Here is a 13,979-nt window from a genome sequence, read left to right on the forward strand (position 1 = left end):
AAAAAAACAAATGCAATAAAATTAAAAGGAATAAAATTGCAAAAAAAAATAATCAAGAAAAATATATAGCATAAAAATAGAGCAATTAAAAGTAGAGAGACCAAATCCAATTAAAAAAATCAAATTGAAAAAATGCCCATGGATCAAATTGAAGAAATCCAAACTTCAAAAAGTATTAAAAGCTAAGTAAACATTAATTAAAAGAAGAAGGACCAAAATTGATAAGATTACAAACCGGAGGGCACAATTGTTTTTTTGAAAGTTTAGGCGTGTCTTTCCGGGAAATGAGAGAGAAAAAAGAAATAACATTCACTGCAACCTGACCATACCTCCTTCATAAGCATGCATCGCACCGCTAGAAAAAGGACTACACACCACTTCTAATGCCACAACAGAAGCAGGACTATGAAAACCACACGGTCCCTCAAATTAAAAAATTATATTTCTAATGCCACTTGAATGGCTCGGAGGTCATGACGCGATGACCCATGCATGAACTTTTTTTAATAATATTTAAAAAATTAAAATTACCAAACAACCCCTGACAAAACCTAAAAATAACAACAAAACCTGTTGAAAAAGACCAAGACATCCTTACAAATAGCCTTTATTTTTTCGAACCACAAGGTTAATTCCGTCATTTTGTTGTTTTAAAAATGGAAAAGGAGTAGAAGCCCCTCTATGCATGTACATTTCCTTTCTCTTCTAAGGGCATGATCATAACTTAACTATTCATTTTAAAAAAACAAAAGAGCTATTCACCCAAAGATTATTATTTTTTGCTTTGAAGGGAAAAACAATCATTACAGTGTAACAAAAAAAATGTTCAGACCATTTTGTCCCTAATCAGTTTTGCAATGACGAAAGTATCCTATAAAAAAGACATTTCTACCCCAAATTACAGGCTTAATCAATTTTTTTAGCAAGGGCAAAATTATATTTACACTGTTTCAATCCACAGTTTTTTATGTTCAGAGCCATAGTAAAAGACTGAGCTCATTTAGTTTTTTTTTTTTTGTAATTCAAACTTTTAAATATGTTTTTTTATAAGTATATGGCGTTTGATTATTATCTCGAGATAAAAATGACACGAACAGTGAAGACAAGATATAATATAAGATGAAGACAAAATTATATTTGGTAATAGTGTACAAAACATATCGACTATTTATGTATCATGTTTGGTTAATGATGAACAAGACAAAATCGAATATAAAAAATCTATTTTATCCATAACATGTATTATTGTCAAACTTATATGTTTTGAAAAATAATTAGATATTATTTATTTTCACTATAATTTACATTGAGTGTTGAAATTAATAATAGTATAATAACTCAAGTTATAAAACCCGGATAGGCAAGATGGTTCAACCCGATACCTAGCTGATTTGTAGCGTAGATCAATCTTACTTTCAAATATTTTTAAATAAGATGGTGGCTGGATGATATCTACATTGGTAGTAATGTTTGGGTGATGATTACAAAGGGTTTTGGTTGTTATATATACTAGTGATGGTGTTGATTGTAGACTCTGTTCGATAACGTTAAAAAAAATTAAAATTTTTTTATGTTTTCAGATTGTTTTAACATGCTGATATAAAAGATTATTTAAAAAAAATAAAAAAATATATTATTTTAATTTATTTCTAAATCAAAAACACTTTGAACCGCAACCGCTATTACAATCTCAAACAGGCCTGTAGTGAGAGGCTTTATTTGTCTATGTGATGTTGTCTATGTTTTGTTTTAATTATAAATTTAAAAGTGTTTGATTATTCAATATATACCATAATTTTATATAGAGTTATCTAAAAATTATTTCTTGAAACTTTGATTAATGAAAATCTACAAGTAATCACTTTTATTAAACCCATTTTTTAAAAAATTAAAAACTATTATAATATCAAACAATAGTGGTGAAGTGATAATGGTGATAATTGAGGGTTATAATGTAGTGTACGTCGTAAACTAAAGGGGTGTTCGGGAGTGTGGTAAAAATTACTTTTCAAAGTTTTTTTTTTTGCTTTGAAATGCATTAAAATAATATATTTTTTTATTTTTTAAAATTTATTTTTAATATCAGCACATTAAAAAGATCTAAAAATATTTAAATTTTAATAAAAAAACAGGTTTAATTCTAAGTCCATGACTCATTTCATTTTCTTGAAAAATAACGTTGTTTTCTTATTGATTATAAAATATTCTATTTAAAATATATTTTTTAATACTACAAAACATAGAAATACACTTTCTATATAATATGTTCTAAAAAAAAAGTTCCCTTGGTATGTATTAAGTATTGACTGGCTTGAGAATCCATTTAGATCCATAATAATTTAGTACTCTTTATATTTTAAAGCGATTGTCATATTTGACGACTTACATACTCTATTTCCAATTCCAATTGTATCTCTTATAAAATAGACTTTAATTTAGCAAAATATATATTGTCAATGCTTTTACTAGACAACCATTTTGGGAAAAAAAAACTATATAATATTGATTGATTGAGAAATTTCCTAGGTCGGTCCACTATGTATATAATACATTAAAGCCGAAGACAAAGTCAATTGTCTAATCATAAGTTATAATAAATAAAAATAAAAAATAGAATCAAAATGTAATGTTTATGTTTTCAATCAATGAGAATTAAATAATCAGAATAAATAAAGAAACAAAGTCTATTAGATGTGTTTTCCTTTCCAAGTTATAACCTTCAAAATTTTATTTAATATGCATAACTGATTTAAATAAATACAGAAACAGAATAAATTATTAACTATAAATACTAAAATAAATCAATCTTTCCCTTTAAATGAACAGTTGTCTACGATTGTTTTAATCTTGTATCTTTTCTTAATCGGGCACATCATATATTTTTTTAATTAAATCAAGAAATATATATAGCATCTTAATTTCCAATTGAATTTCGCCATGTGTTTTGAATATTTTGAGGATCCAAGAGTTAACATTTGATCATTAATTGAATTTAATTTTAAATGATTTGAATTTGATTTTTCGAATTATTACTATACATAATTTTATAATTTATTGAGCATTTAATGAAATTAATTCTAGGATATTTTTGGTATTTCAGGTTCATTTTTTTACCTTTTCATAGCTGTAATATACTGTTTCAGGATCCTGGAACTTTACTAGCAACTTTGCCTCGCCTGGCAAAGAAATCAAGAAACACAAGCGAAAAGTCATAAACTTTTAATCTGAAGAATGATTCCAAAAGCAAGATCAAAGACCAGAAAATCTAATGTCACCAAAAGTAAATTTCCTTACAATGTGGAAATTATGGCACGAGCTGCTCATAGATATCAAAAACAGTACAGAAAGCGACTGTGTTTGGTAGGTTGGTGGGTTAGGTGTGCATAAATAGGAAGATCAAGACGAATCTCCCATGTCTCTTTCTCACTCTTTTTTTCCTACCATTATATTTTTTTTTAAAAAAAATATTTTTTTATTTTAATATACTAATATAAAAAATAATTTAAAAAAATAAAAAAATAATTTTAATATATTTATAAATAAAAAACACTTTAAAAAATGCTGATAACTCTTTAATATATTTATAAATTTTACATACGTTCTTTGAATTAGCATTTAGTGGAATCACTATTTATTTAAAAAAAATTAAGATTTTTTAATACTAATATCACTTTTATGTGAATTTTCAATTATTGAATGATTGATCCCATTACCAGAAATGGGTAGGTGTGAATAATTTATATGGTAATATGTTCTCCAAGAACACATGGTGGTCAACTCTTTTAAATATTTGGACAGTTCTCATGTTGTGGCCTGCGAGTCTCTGCATAACATATGTATATATGTTTATTTTTTTAGTTTGATAATAAAATATTTTTTGAGTTATTTTATTGTTAATTAAGAACAACTCGTTCTTGAAATAACTAAATAAATAAAAATGTCAAAAAATAACAAAATTCGAAGGCAAATAATTTAATGTAAAAAGTCCCATTAAAAAGACCTTACCACCCCTGAACTAAGACTGCTTGCATTCACTATTAGTATATGGTATAATAATAATGTCTCAAAGCATGCTGCAAAATGATGGGCCTGGGTCAACATCCCCAAGCACGTGAATGATGGGCCTGGGCTCTACATCCCCGACCACGTGACTCACGTCGCAGAGTTCTAGGTAAGGTCTACAAGAAGCACCGCCCCAGATCCTCCGCAGTAGATTGTCCAGGAGCTGATATAGCACCGGCCTCAAGTGCTCCATGAGTGAGGTAGCTGCCGAACTTGCGGCTAAGTAACCATGAAATCAAGCCCCTTTCACCCCATACAACTCCTATAATTGGGGCCTGTAGTTTTGGTAGATAGAAATGCATTGATGTGGAAATTTCATCGATGATTTAACCAAAATCTCTGAAAAGAGTTCCATGAAATGTGTGCATTACTTACTTGAAAATGTACCATAACCCGAAAAATGTTTTCCGTAATCTTTTATGTCTAATGCAGCTGTAGAAATCTTCACCATGTCAGCTCCAGTGGCTTGTATTCTTGCAACAAGATCGGCAATGGTCTCAGGAGTTGGAGTATTGTGAAAATTGTGAGATGAAACAATGACTTTGAATTTATCAGGTTTCTTTCCATCCATGGAATCGTTGAATTCATGAACAATCTGCAAAACAATAAAGGCTAGGAGGCTCAGGACTTCCAAAAAGCAGTATCAGATGGTATTTTCCAATGGAAACATTCTGCACTAGAAACCGGAGTTTATTTGACAAAATGGATACCTCAAGCTCAACATCAATATAGTTAGCTCTCAATTGCATTGCCAAACGAAGTGCTTCCCGCCGCTTGGTTTCATCACCCTCATACTGACTACCTTCCCAAATTGGTCTGGAAAGTACAGATTTCACAAAGACGCTTATTAACTGAGAAAAAGATTTGACATTTGTGGAGCAGAATCCAAATAAATGCCATAACGAAAGAAGCAAGTATTGTTCGACTTGGTCTTTACCTGCAAGTGACCAAAGTGAGCAAGGAGACAATAAAATAAGGATTTCAAGACCTTGGTGAGGATTGAAGTTTGTCAGACAATCGACGACATCAGCACCGATTTTCTTAGCATTTCTCATTGGGATCAACATTTGATCGATCGACCGTGGTTCCCAGTAGTGGTGTACATTGCCATGTAGGACTGCTTTGCACTTCACTAGTACTTATTTGAAGATCAGATGTAGTGAACTAAAAGCAAGCAACCAAAGGTGGAAAATCAGCCAGATGACAGCAGTCAACATGAGAAAGCATTGACACTTGCTGACCAAATTTATTCGAGGAATTGAAAGAAAAACATACAGATAACATTATTAAGTGGAGCCTGGCATGAAAAAAATGGAAACCTAATGTTCAGGAAGGCTTCCCATGTTCAAGAAAAGTTAATTGCTATGCTGGTCTTAGGAGTTGAGTTTACAAGGGAGAATTCTCAGCAAAACTGCCCTCAATAACATGTTAAAGAAGAATAAACTCATTCAACCTGAAGTCTTATATTTGAGTTTCGACATTAAATTTTTAAAAATATTATATATTTACATCGAATTAGTTTCATACACAAAATTCCTCAAGTTTTGCAAAGTATCTATTCACAAGATCAAATCTTACTAAGAACAGGTAATTTTAGAAAAAATCCAAACGCAATTCAAGAAAATTCGTCCAACCTTATTGTTATTATCCATGACAACCATTTGACAAGCTTGTTCTTGCCATTTGCTACCTTCTAACTTCAAGTATTACACCAAACATTCTTCGAACTTTGTATGTCTTCCTAGCTATATTTTTTATGCTCTGAGAATGCTACAGATTACATGGACTCGAGTCTTGGGGTATTCATAACGTTTTCCAGTTCATTGAACTCATTCATAAACACAAACTGTGGATCTTGTCAAACTATAATATTTGGTTTTTAATGGTTTTTTAAACCTTTTCTGTTCTGTTAATGTTTTTTTAAAGACAATTTTATCTCCCAGAACACCCCTTTCTTGTTTAACATTTGGTTTCAGCCTTGAAAATGGAAGCCAGGACTCACTGTTTAGCAGAGGACTGATACATTTAATGTCCTTGCATAATAATCAAGTAACCAGCAGGAGAAGAAATAACTAGTTTTCAAAAATCAATCAGCTTTTATTTATGAACCGATATTCGCAATTAAATGATAGTCCGAGATTACACATTACAGCATTATTTATATGGTGCAACACATCAGAATTTGGCTAAAACAATCTCCCGCATGAAGTCCTTCGGAGCTGCAAGAGATGGACAGACAAAAATGAGGTCACTTCAATCATAGATGTAATTTATGAAACTATATATTATACATTAAAGGTTTTCTATTCATCAAACGAGCTTTGAGGAAGAATGACTCTGTGATGGGCTTTATATCTGCGGTGGATAAAAGAATTGTACAAGATCATTAAGGATTGAAGTTGGCAGCTTCAGTTAATTAGGATTGCAGGGCTTTGGTTGATAGACAAGTTCTTGCCATTTCAATAATTCGTTTGTGAGTAAAACTTATCCACTAGAGTATAAATCCGGCTCAATTCCAGGTTTGCATGACAGTAGTAGGATGGTATAGAAGGTGTGAAGTTCTTCAATTGCTAGCAAGTATTATCCGGGCTCAGCGCAGTAGCCAGTAGGCCTTTGGAAGGAATATAAAGGAGATACAATGAAGAAATACAAGGGATGATTACGAAAGCGATAGAAAGGAGAAGTAGGGGAGATACCTTCTCTGCCGGTGAAGAGGTTGAACTGCCCGATGGCCTGTCTGAGGAACATCTCAACTCCACTCACTGTAATTGCTCCAGCTGCATCAGCATCTTTTAATAGTCTGGTTTTTCTTGGTGTGTAAACAGCATCGAATACCAGTTGGTAGTTCCCCAAGGTTTCCTTAAACAAACAAATATAAGGTTTTAATAATGAAAACCAACATGAAATTCTGTTCTTGTTATGAAGTGGAGAGAATATGAAGCGGAGAGAACCTCGGCCGCGGGAATTCGATCTGTACTCGGATGCATTCCAATCGGTGTTGCATTTGCAAGGATTGCCCCATTCTCAGGCTGGAAATGTGCTAGACTTTCAAAATGTTGAGCTTCACCAGAAACAGCTCGAGCAAGACTCTTTGCTCTCTCTTTTTGGAAAAACATGAGAAAGAGATGAAGAACGTTTTAGATGCTCTTGAATTTCTTATGTTACCAGTTCATAAGGAACTAATCAGCATACTGCTTCAAGGAAAAAGAAGAAAATGACAGTGGATCTACCGAGATCGATGTCGAAAATAATTAAACGGGCTCCTCTACTCTTAGCTCCAACTGCAATTGCTCTTCCAGCACCTCCAGCACCAACTACCACAAACTGTTTCCCAGCCAACGGAGAATTTAAGGATCTGCCATTGACGTATTTCTGATCTGTGATATTCACATGACCAATGCGTATACATCACTAACCAGATCTGATAAGCAATAACTAAGTATTTACAGTCACTTTCAAAACGTATACAACCTTCTAAAGATACAGAGCTGAGGAAGTAATGTCAGTACCTCTCAAAGCATCCTCAATTGCAGTTATTGAACCCTCACAGTCTGTATTATAACCTATCAGTTTCCCATCACAGGGCCTCCTTATGATGGTATTAACAGCTCCAATACACTGACAGGCACAAAATGTTGATTACATTGCAATATGTCAGGGCTAGAATCAAGAACTGTAACATCAAGTATAATAAATTATAACTGATCACTGTTGTCATCCAGATGAAAAACTTACAAGATGGTCATAAACATGAAGCTTCTGTGAAGATGGAAAATAAAAATACCTGTGAAATTACAAAACATCTAAAATGGAAGATTAAATCACCTTAGCCAGTGGATGGACTTCATCACAGAACTGCACGACAGCTTCCTTGTATGGAAACCCAACACTACAGTTCAGAAAATGAGCGAAATGAGAAACTAAATTAGGAAAGACGATGATCTCAACTAAGAGATTAAACCATTCGGATAATGAGATTTGATCTCGTAACACATCATTTGATATAACCATCTTAATTCAAAAATAACTTAAAGAAAGATTTTATATATCGTATACGAACCAAATGTAACATACAAATAGACGGCACTTCACAATTTCTAGCAATCCTAGCTCCTTCCAATTTTATGCAAAATGAATATTGAACCGAGAAAAAACAAGTTCTTCACATGTGATGTCAAATTAAGCAAAGTTTTATATTAAAATATTGATGCCGTATTAACTTCAAAATGGACTACAAAATTGCATGTACCGTACCTATAACCAGCAAAGTCAGGGCTTGCGTAGACATCAAAGAACTTCTTGAGATCATCGACAAACATGGGGACATAGATCCCATTAAAGTTCACATGTCTCAGGGTAGGATTATGCAACAGAGGGCCTTTGCTGTGGCCAACTGGCTTTGAAACAAGACCGAAAACTTTAGTATCTGAATTAATGCAGTCAACCTTGTAGGCTTCTCTAAGGCTGTCTAATGTAGGTAAACCAGGAATTGAATTTCCTTCCATGGATCCATAGACTAAAGCACCACCGAATTTGGGGCACAACAGCTGGCTTATGAGGCCTCTCTCCCCCACCGAGTATGCAACTGCTGGCACCTGCAGGTTAAAGAAAAAGCTGAAATTGTATCACGCGAGAAAGTCTGATTCAAAGAAGAATCTATCTTGATCCCAAAGTCATGACCAAAACCTTATGTTATGAAGATTTTCACTCTCATTTCTAATCTCCACGAACTTTATTTTCTTTTTTGGATTCTCTTTGCCAACCCAATCTCGAATTACAACTTGTTCTTTCCCAAGAAATTTGATCTCTGTGTGCATGTATACAAATCAAACATGCTTTAATTTGATTCATAATCTACAGAGTGATACATGCCACATCTAACTAGTTTATTTTCATCCACTCTGATCTTTTGCCATTTCTATACACCTTAAAGGCATAAAGCTTTTAGCATGATGTCTCATACCTCGCAATGCGAAAGCAAATGAAAAATCCTTTCCATTTCTGTGATATCATCTGCATTAGAAACAACTTTGATGATATCTGCTTCAGTAGCTTGCATGGTTGCAACAAGATGGCTGAGATTTTCTTTCGAGGGGGTTGCACCATTCAAGTAAGATGATACAATGACTTTCCCACCATTCTGATGCTTGTTTTTCAGTTCCCATATCAGCTCAGAGGCAACCTGGATGACATGGGATGCAAGTCAAATACGAGCCAGAGCTTCACAAAATGTTAACTGTGATGATCAACACTGTCATATTGCTACTTATGCAAGTTACAGGCATAAACAATCAACACAAATCACAAATTTCTGCTTTTCTGATACAACTTCACACGTTTTGCAGTTTTCTACCCAATTCAATCCCGAAAAAGAACTTCATAAACTACCTTAAGCTCCAAATCAATATAATCAGCTCCCAGATCATTTGCCAAACGAAGTGCTTCCAACCTTCTGTGCTCATCCCCTTCGTACTGCCCACCTTCCCACTTTGGCCTGGTACAATTATGCTATAATTAACATAAAAGAAATTGAAAGTTTTTATTTATTTATTTATTTATTAAAGCCTGCATCTAGTGCCATATACACGTATCATCCATGCACACATATATGCCTTCTAATTTCCATAAATTCCAAAGTTACAAGACCTGTTTAGGATTTTAACCTGTACGAAAGCTCAAGCTCAAGCTCGTGTCGTGAGTTAATTAGGTTAATCCATGAGTTGATTAGGTTAATCTATGAGTTTACAGGTAAATTTATTTATTTATTAAAAAAAATAATTAAAAAAATATAATATAAAATTATTTGATCATTAAATTAACTTGTCTAGCCTGCCAGACCAGTTTTATAACTATGCTAAATTCATTTTCTTCAAACAACACAAGTATATTTCTTATATCTACAGATCCGATTTTTAGCTCCGGCTGATTTTTTTTTTTAATTTTTTTAAAACAAAATCATTTTAATTTTTAATTGAACTAGATTAATCCGTACCATCCATAACTTCAACCTTGCGCCAGATCAACCCGTGTGGAGTTTAATTAACAATGCTTCTAAGCCCTCGATTATATCCGCGATGAATCTAATGGTTAGCCAATTTCCTTTCATTTTCTTCTGTTAAACTTCCAGCTTTTTTTTTCCTTTTTTTTTTCTTTCAAAATGACAAAAAAAGAAAAAGAAAGTGAAGGAATCTAAGATTGTCGCGACGCTAACCCACCAGGCACAAACACCAGCGTCTGAGCTCCACTTGTGAGCCTTGCATATGGGTCCCATTATAATGTGGGTTCCATTATCAACAACAATCAATGATTATTTTTTAAAGTTTATTTTTTAAAAATATTAAAATAATATATTTTTTATTTTATTTTTTATATTAACATATCAAAAAAAATTTAAAACACATAAAAATATATTTTAAAAAAACAAATTTAAATTCTTGGCAAACATGCAGTCAATCAAGTTATAAAACATAATGTTGGTCGCGTGTTTTTAAATTTTTAATTTTTTTTTAATGTTTTTGAATTATATGAATATATTAATGTTAAAAATAAAATTTTTTTAAAAAAATAATAAAATATTATTTTAATATATTTTTAAATAAAAAAATACTTTAAAAAATAATAAATACTACAATATACATACAAATTCTTGGTCCTAAAATAAAGGAAGACAGGAAAGTTAAAAAGAGAGAGTTAAATTACATTTTTTGCCATTATCAAATGTTCCACTCCTATCTGAATAATATAAAATTTGAAAGTTATCCATATAGTTTTTAAGAGTTTCAATATTATCCTCCCCTGCTTATGAACTAATTAAAAGCTAATATCCTCACACTTTATTTTATTTTTTCTTACTTTCCCCCCATCTATACTCAAAAACCAAATTTAAAAAATAGGCTATTTAGTGATTAGGAGTAACATTGGACCTTCTTGAAATCTAGAAGGACAAGATTAGAAGATTTTAAAACATAAGGGTTGAAATAGAACATTCATGAATATACAGGGATACAATTTGAAGTTCACTCAAAAACGTGGGAAGAGGAGAAAGGTTTGAGGAGACTGGAGACCTCCTCCTCCTATACAAGATCTTTGCCCACATAAAGTCAGTCCATTTAATGATTACTTACAAGGATAAAACTTTTGATGGGAGACGTATTCCATTCAGAGCCGTCTCCTTCTCTTCGATCTCTACTAATTTTTCTCTTTGAACCCTAATAATTCAAAAATTGACCATACGGGATCGCGACTAATCTAAGAAAAAAAGAAAAAAGAAGTTACCTGTAGACAATGATCACCGGCAATGGCTTGTTTCTGATGATGGTTTCCAGGTCTTGCCTAGGCTGAAACTTGCTAATGCAGTCCAACCTGACCTCCACAACATCAGCGCCTTGTGCCTTTGCACTATGCATGTCGATCACCATTTGCTCAACAGATTGAGCCATTAATGGAGCACAAACCATTACAGAATTTGTCAGGACTCCAACACTCCCCATCAGACCAAAAAGATGAAGAAATTAACCAGTAATTTTTGAGACAGAAAAGTGCAGGGACTCGAAAAGGATTGCTGTGTGTTTGCAGGGTATGATATAGAAGGCAAGATCGACACTTTCTTGGATTCTAAGTTTAAGAAAAACTAAACAAAATAGAAAAGAAGAATGAAAGGAGATCAAAATGAAGAGAATATAATAGAGACCCAGCAATCCAAATAGAACAAGCTCATGCCAAGCAATGCTTTGTCTTTCTCTAGTGGGATTAGGGTGTATATATAGCCAGGAAATTAATTAGCAGATAAGGTTTGGTGAGTTTTGCCACGGCCTCCGCTTGAAGCAAGTTCTAGGAAAATGAAATAAAAATCTGACACTGGAGCTGTTTCTTGCATTTGCTTTGCATTGATTTTTTCAAGTGTATTTTTTTTAAAGCGTGATTACAACAAAATTGTAAGAAATTAACCACAATTTTTTTTTATTTTTTTTTATTTTCAGAATCACGATTTCAGCTCGAGAGAGAACGATATATTATCTATTCTACAGATAGTTTTAAAATAATTTTTTATTATTTTAAAATAAAAGTAATAAAAGACATATCTTTTATTATTATTACCGTCTGTGATTTTACTGTCTTGAACGTTAGAAAAAAAGTTGACCGATGGAGTTGTTGAGGTTTTTTTTTTTTTTTTTAATATTCTCCAATCATGATTTTTGGGTCTTTCTTAGATTAGGTTTAATGGTGAGAGTTTGGTAAGGTGAATTTTAATTGAGCTTACATTGACTGTGCCGTCAATAAAAATAGACACAAAAGTCCAAGGAATACGTTAGTTGTATGCCATTTTGCTTCTTGCTAGCCACCAACAAATCTTGCCTCCATGTAAGCCTGTCTGGTTAGGGTTTTAATTTCTTTTTCAAAAAAAAACAAAAAAAGGTTAGGTTTGGTTATTAGTGGGTTTGTGGTAGGTGAGGGAGGGAGGGATGCTGACATTACTCATGACTTGTAATGTCATATATAACACGTATGATTCACAAAATTAATTCTCACTTATATTCTATCTTTTTTCGAGTTGTTATTTAATTATATATTTTAAATTTATGATATAATAAAAAATCTTAGTTAGTCATTTTTTATTTTGACCTTTTATTTTGTTTCTATATTTTTATTGTAACATACCATCACTAGTTTTTTTTTCTCGTATTCTATTTCTCTGTTTTTCTAAATCTGTTTTCTTTTTATTTGATCATGTCCCTGTTTTTTGCTTGGACTATTAGTTTTATGATCTTTTTAATATATACTTTCGATAATTATCAAAAATAAATAGCAAGTGTAGTGTATTGGAGAGGAGTTATTAACCAGCACCTATAAGAATAATTTGTTTATATTTTGTCTAAGATATGGATATAAAAACACTATTATATATTATTATCTTCAAATATCAAGTCTTTTCTCAATCTTTTAGTTCTTATTTACACTGCCTTGCTTCCCAAAAAGAAGATAGAATCTTATGGATTCAAATATTGTTATGATTTTGCTTCAAAGGAGGTGGTTTTTTGTAACTAATAATATAATTGAGTAATATTGAATACTAAAAAAAAATGATACTAAAAAAAATGATAACAACTCAGTAATTCGTGAGCATTTTTAAAAGAATTATTTGCCGTATTTTATTAACATTTAGTAAGAGTATAAAATAGCTAATTAATTGAGAGTTTATTAGTATGTTGTAGACCTAATTAAGATAAAAAAAGAAGAAGATTGAGGATCCAATCGAGACTGTACTTAAAGGTTGGGGACATCTATGAAGTTTTCTATTCACGAAGGACAAGAAGGAGGTGTATCCACGTCACGCTTAGTTTGAGTATACGACTTACGTGCATGAATGTTTTTTTTTTTTTTAAAGATGAATCTAGTCTACCACCTAATATTATTGAATTTCCCACTTGATTATGATTTTAATTATTTTACTTTATAATTATCAAAATAAAATCTCATCCCATTATTATAATTGTGATATTAAATGTGAAGATACTTAAAATCTAAATATAATTAATTAACTTAATTAATGACTCGATTTACAAGAAATCCATTGGTTGGTCAATAATTCTAAATAATGAATTAACTTCATTTAATAATTTTTGTATGTATTTGCGGGGGGGAATGAACCGTGGAGGGTGGCATCGTTTTCATTGGTGGTTAAGAAGTCAGCAGCTCCGTACTAGATTGTTTTTTATCTTGTTAATTCATATGTTAATTTTGTACTTCTCACCTTGTTAATCTCTATTATTATTATTATTATTATTATTATTATTATTATTGGGAGTTTGAATTTAAGAGACTAAGTTAACCGACATCATTGTTAAAAAAATATCGTATCCTAAAAATTTAAGTTGTTTGATGTGATTTCAAGATATGATTATATTATTTTCTAACAT

The 13,979-nt window shown here is 31.8% G+C and overlaps 2 protein-coding genes across 2 annotated transcripts; both read right to left on the reverse strand.

Moving 5' to 3' along the window:
- Positions 1-3,968: 3,968 nt before the first annotated feature.
- Positions 3,969-5,117, reverse strand: LOC18098872 (bifunctional 3-dehydroquinate dehydratase/shikimate dehydrogenase, chloroplastic). The gene is made up of 3 exons (XM_052452931.1): positions 4,773-5,117; positions 4,438-4,657; positions 3,969-4,337 (listed from the first exon to the last, which is right to left on the reverse strand). The coding sequence occupies exons 1-3, from the start codon at positions 5,115-5,117 to the stop codon at positions 4,309-4,311; spliced, it is 594 nt and encodes a 197-aa protein (XP_052308891.1). The 3' UTR covers positions 3,969-4,308.
- A 1,018-nt stretch (positions 5,118-6,135) lies between these two features.
- On the reverse strand, positions 6,136-11,896 carry LOC18098873 (bifunctional 3-dehydroquinate dehydratase/shikimate dehydrogenase, chloroplastic). The gene is made up of 10 exons (XM_006382630.3): positions 11,338-11,896; positions 9,451-9,556; positions 9,026-9,244; positions 8,317-8,657; positions 7,888-7,951; positions 7,572-7,680; positions 7,293-7,439; positions 7,014-7,162; positions 6,759-6,921; positions 6,136-6,281 (listed from the first exon to the last, which is right to left on the reverse strand). Exons 1-10 carry the CDS (start codon positions 11,550-11,552, stop codon positions 6,238-6,240), a joined length of 1,557 nt encoding a protein of 518 aa, XP_006382692.1. The 5' UTR covers positions 11,553-11,896; the 3' UTR covers positions 6,136-6,237.
- Positions 11,897-13,979: the final 2,083 nt, after the last annotated feature.

This window comes from Populus trichocarpa, chromosome 5, assembly GCF_000002775.5.
Source record: "Populus trichocarpa isolate Nisqually-1 chromosome 5, P.trichocarpa_v4.1, whole genome shotgun sequence".
NCBI lineage: Eukaryota > Viridiplantae > Streptophyta > Magnoliopsida > Malpighiales > Salicaceae > Populus > Populus trichocarpa.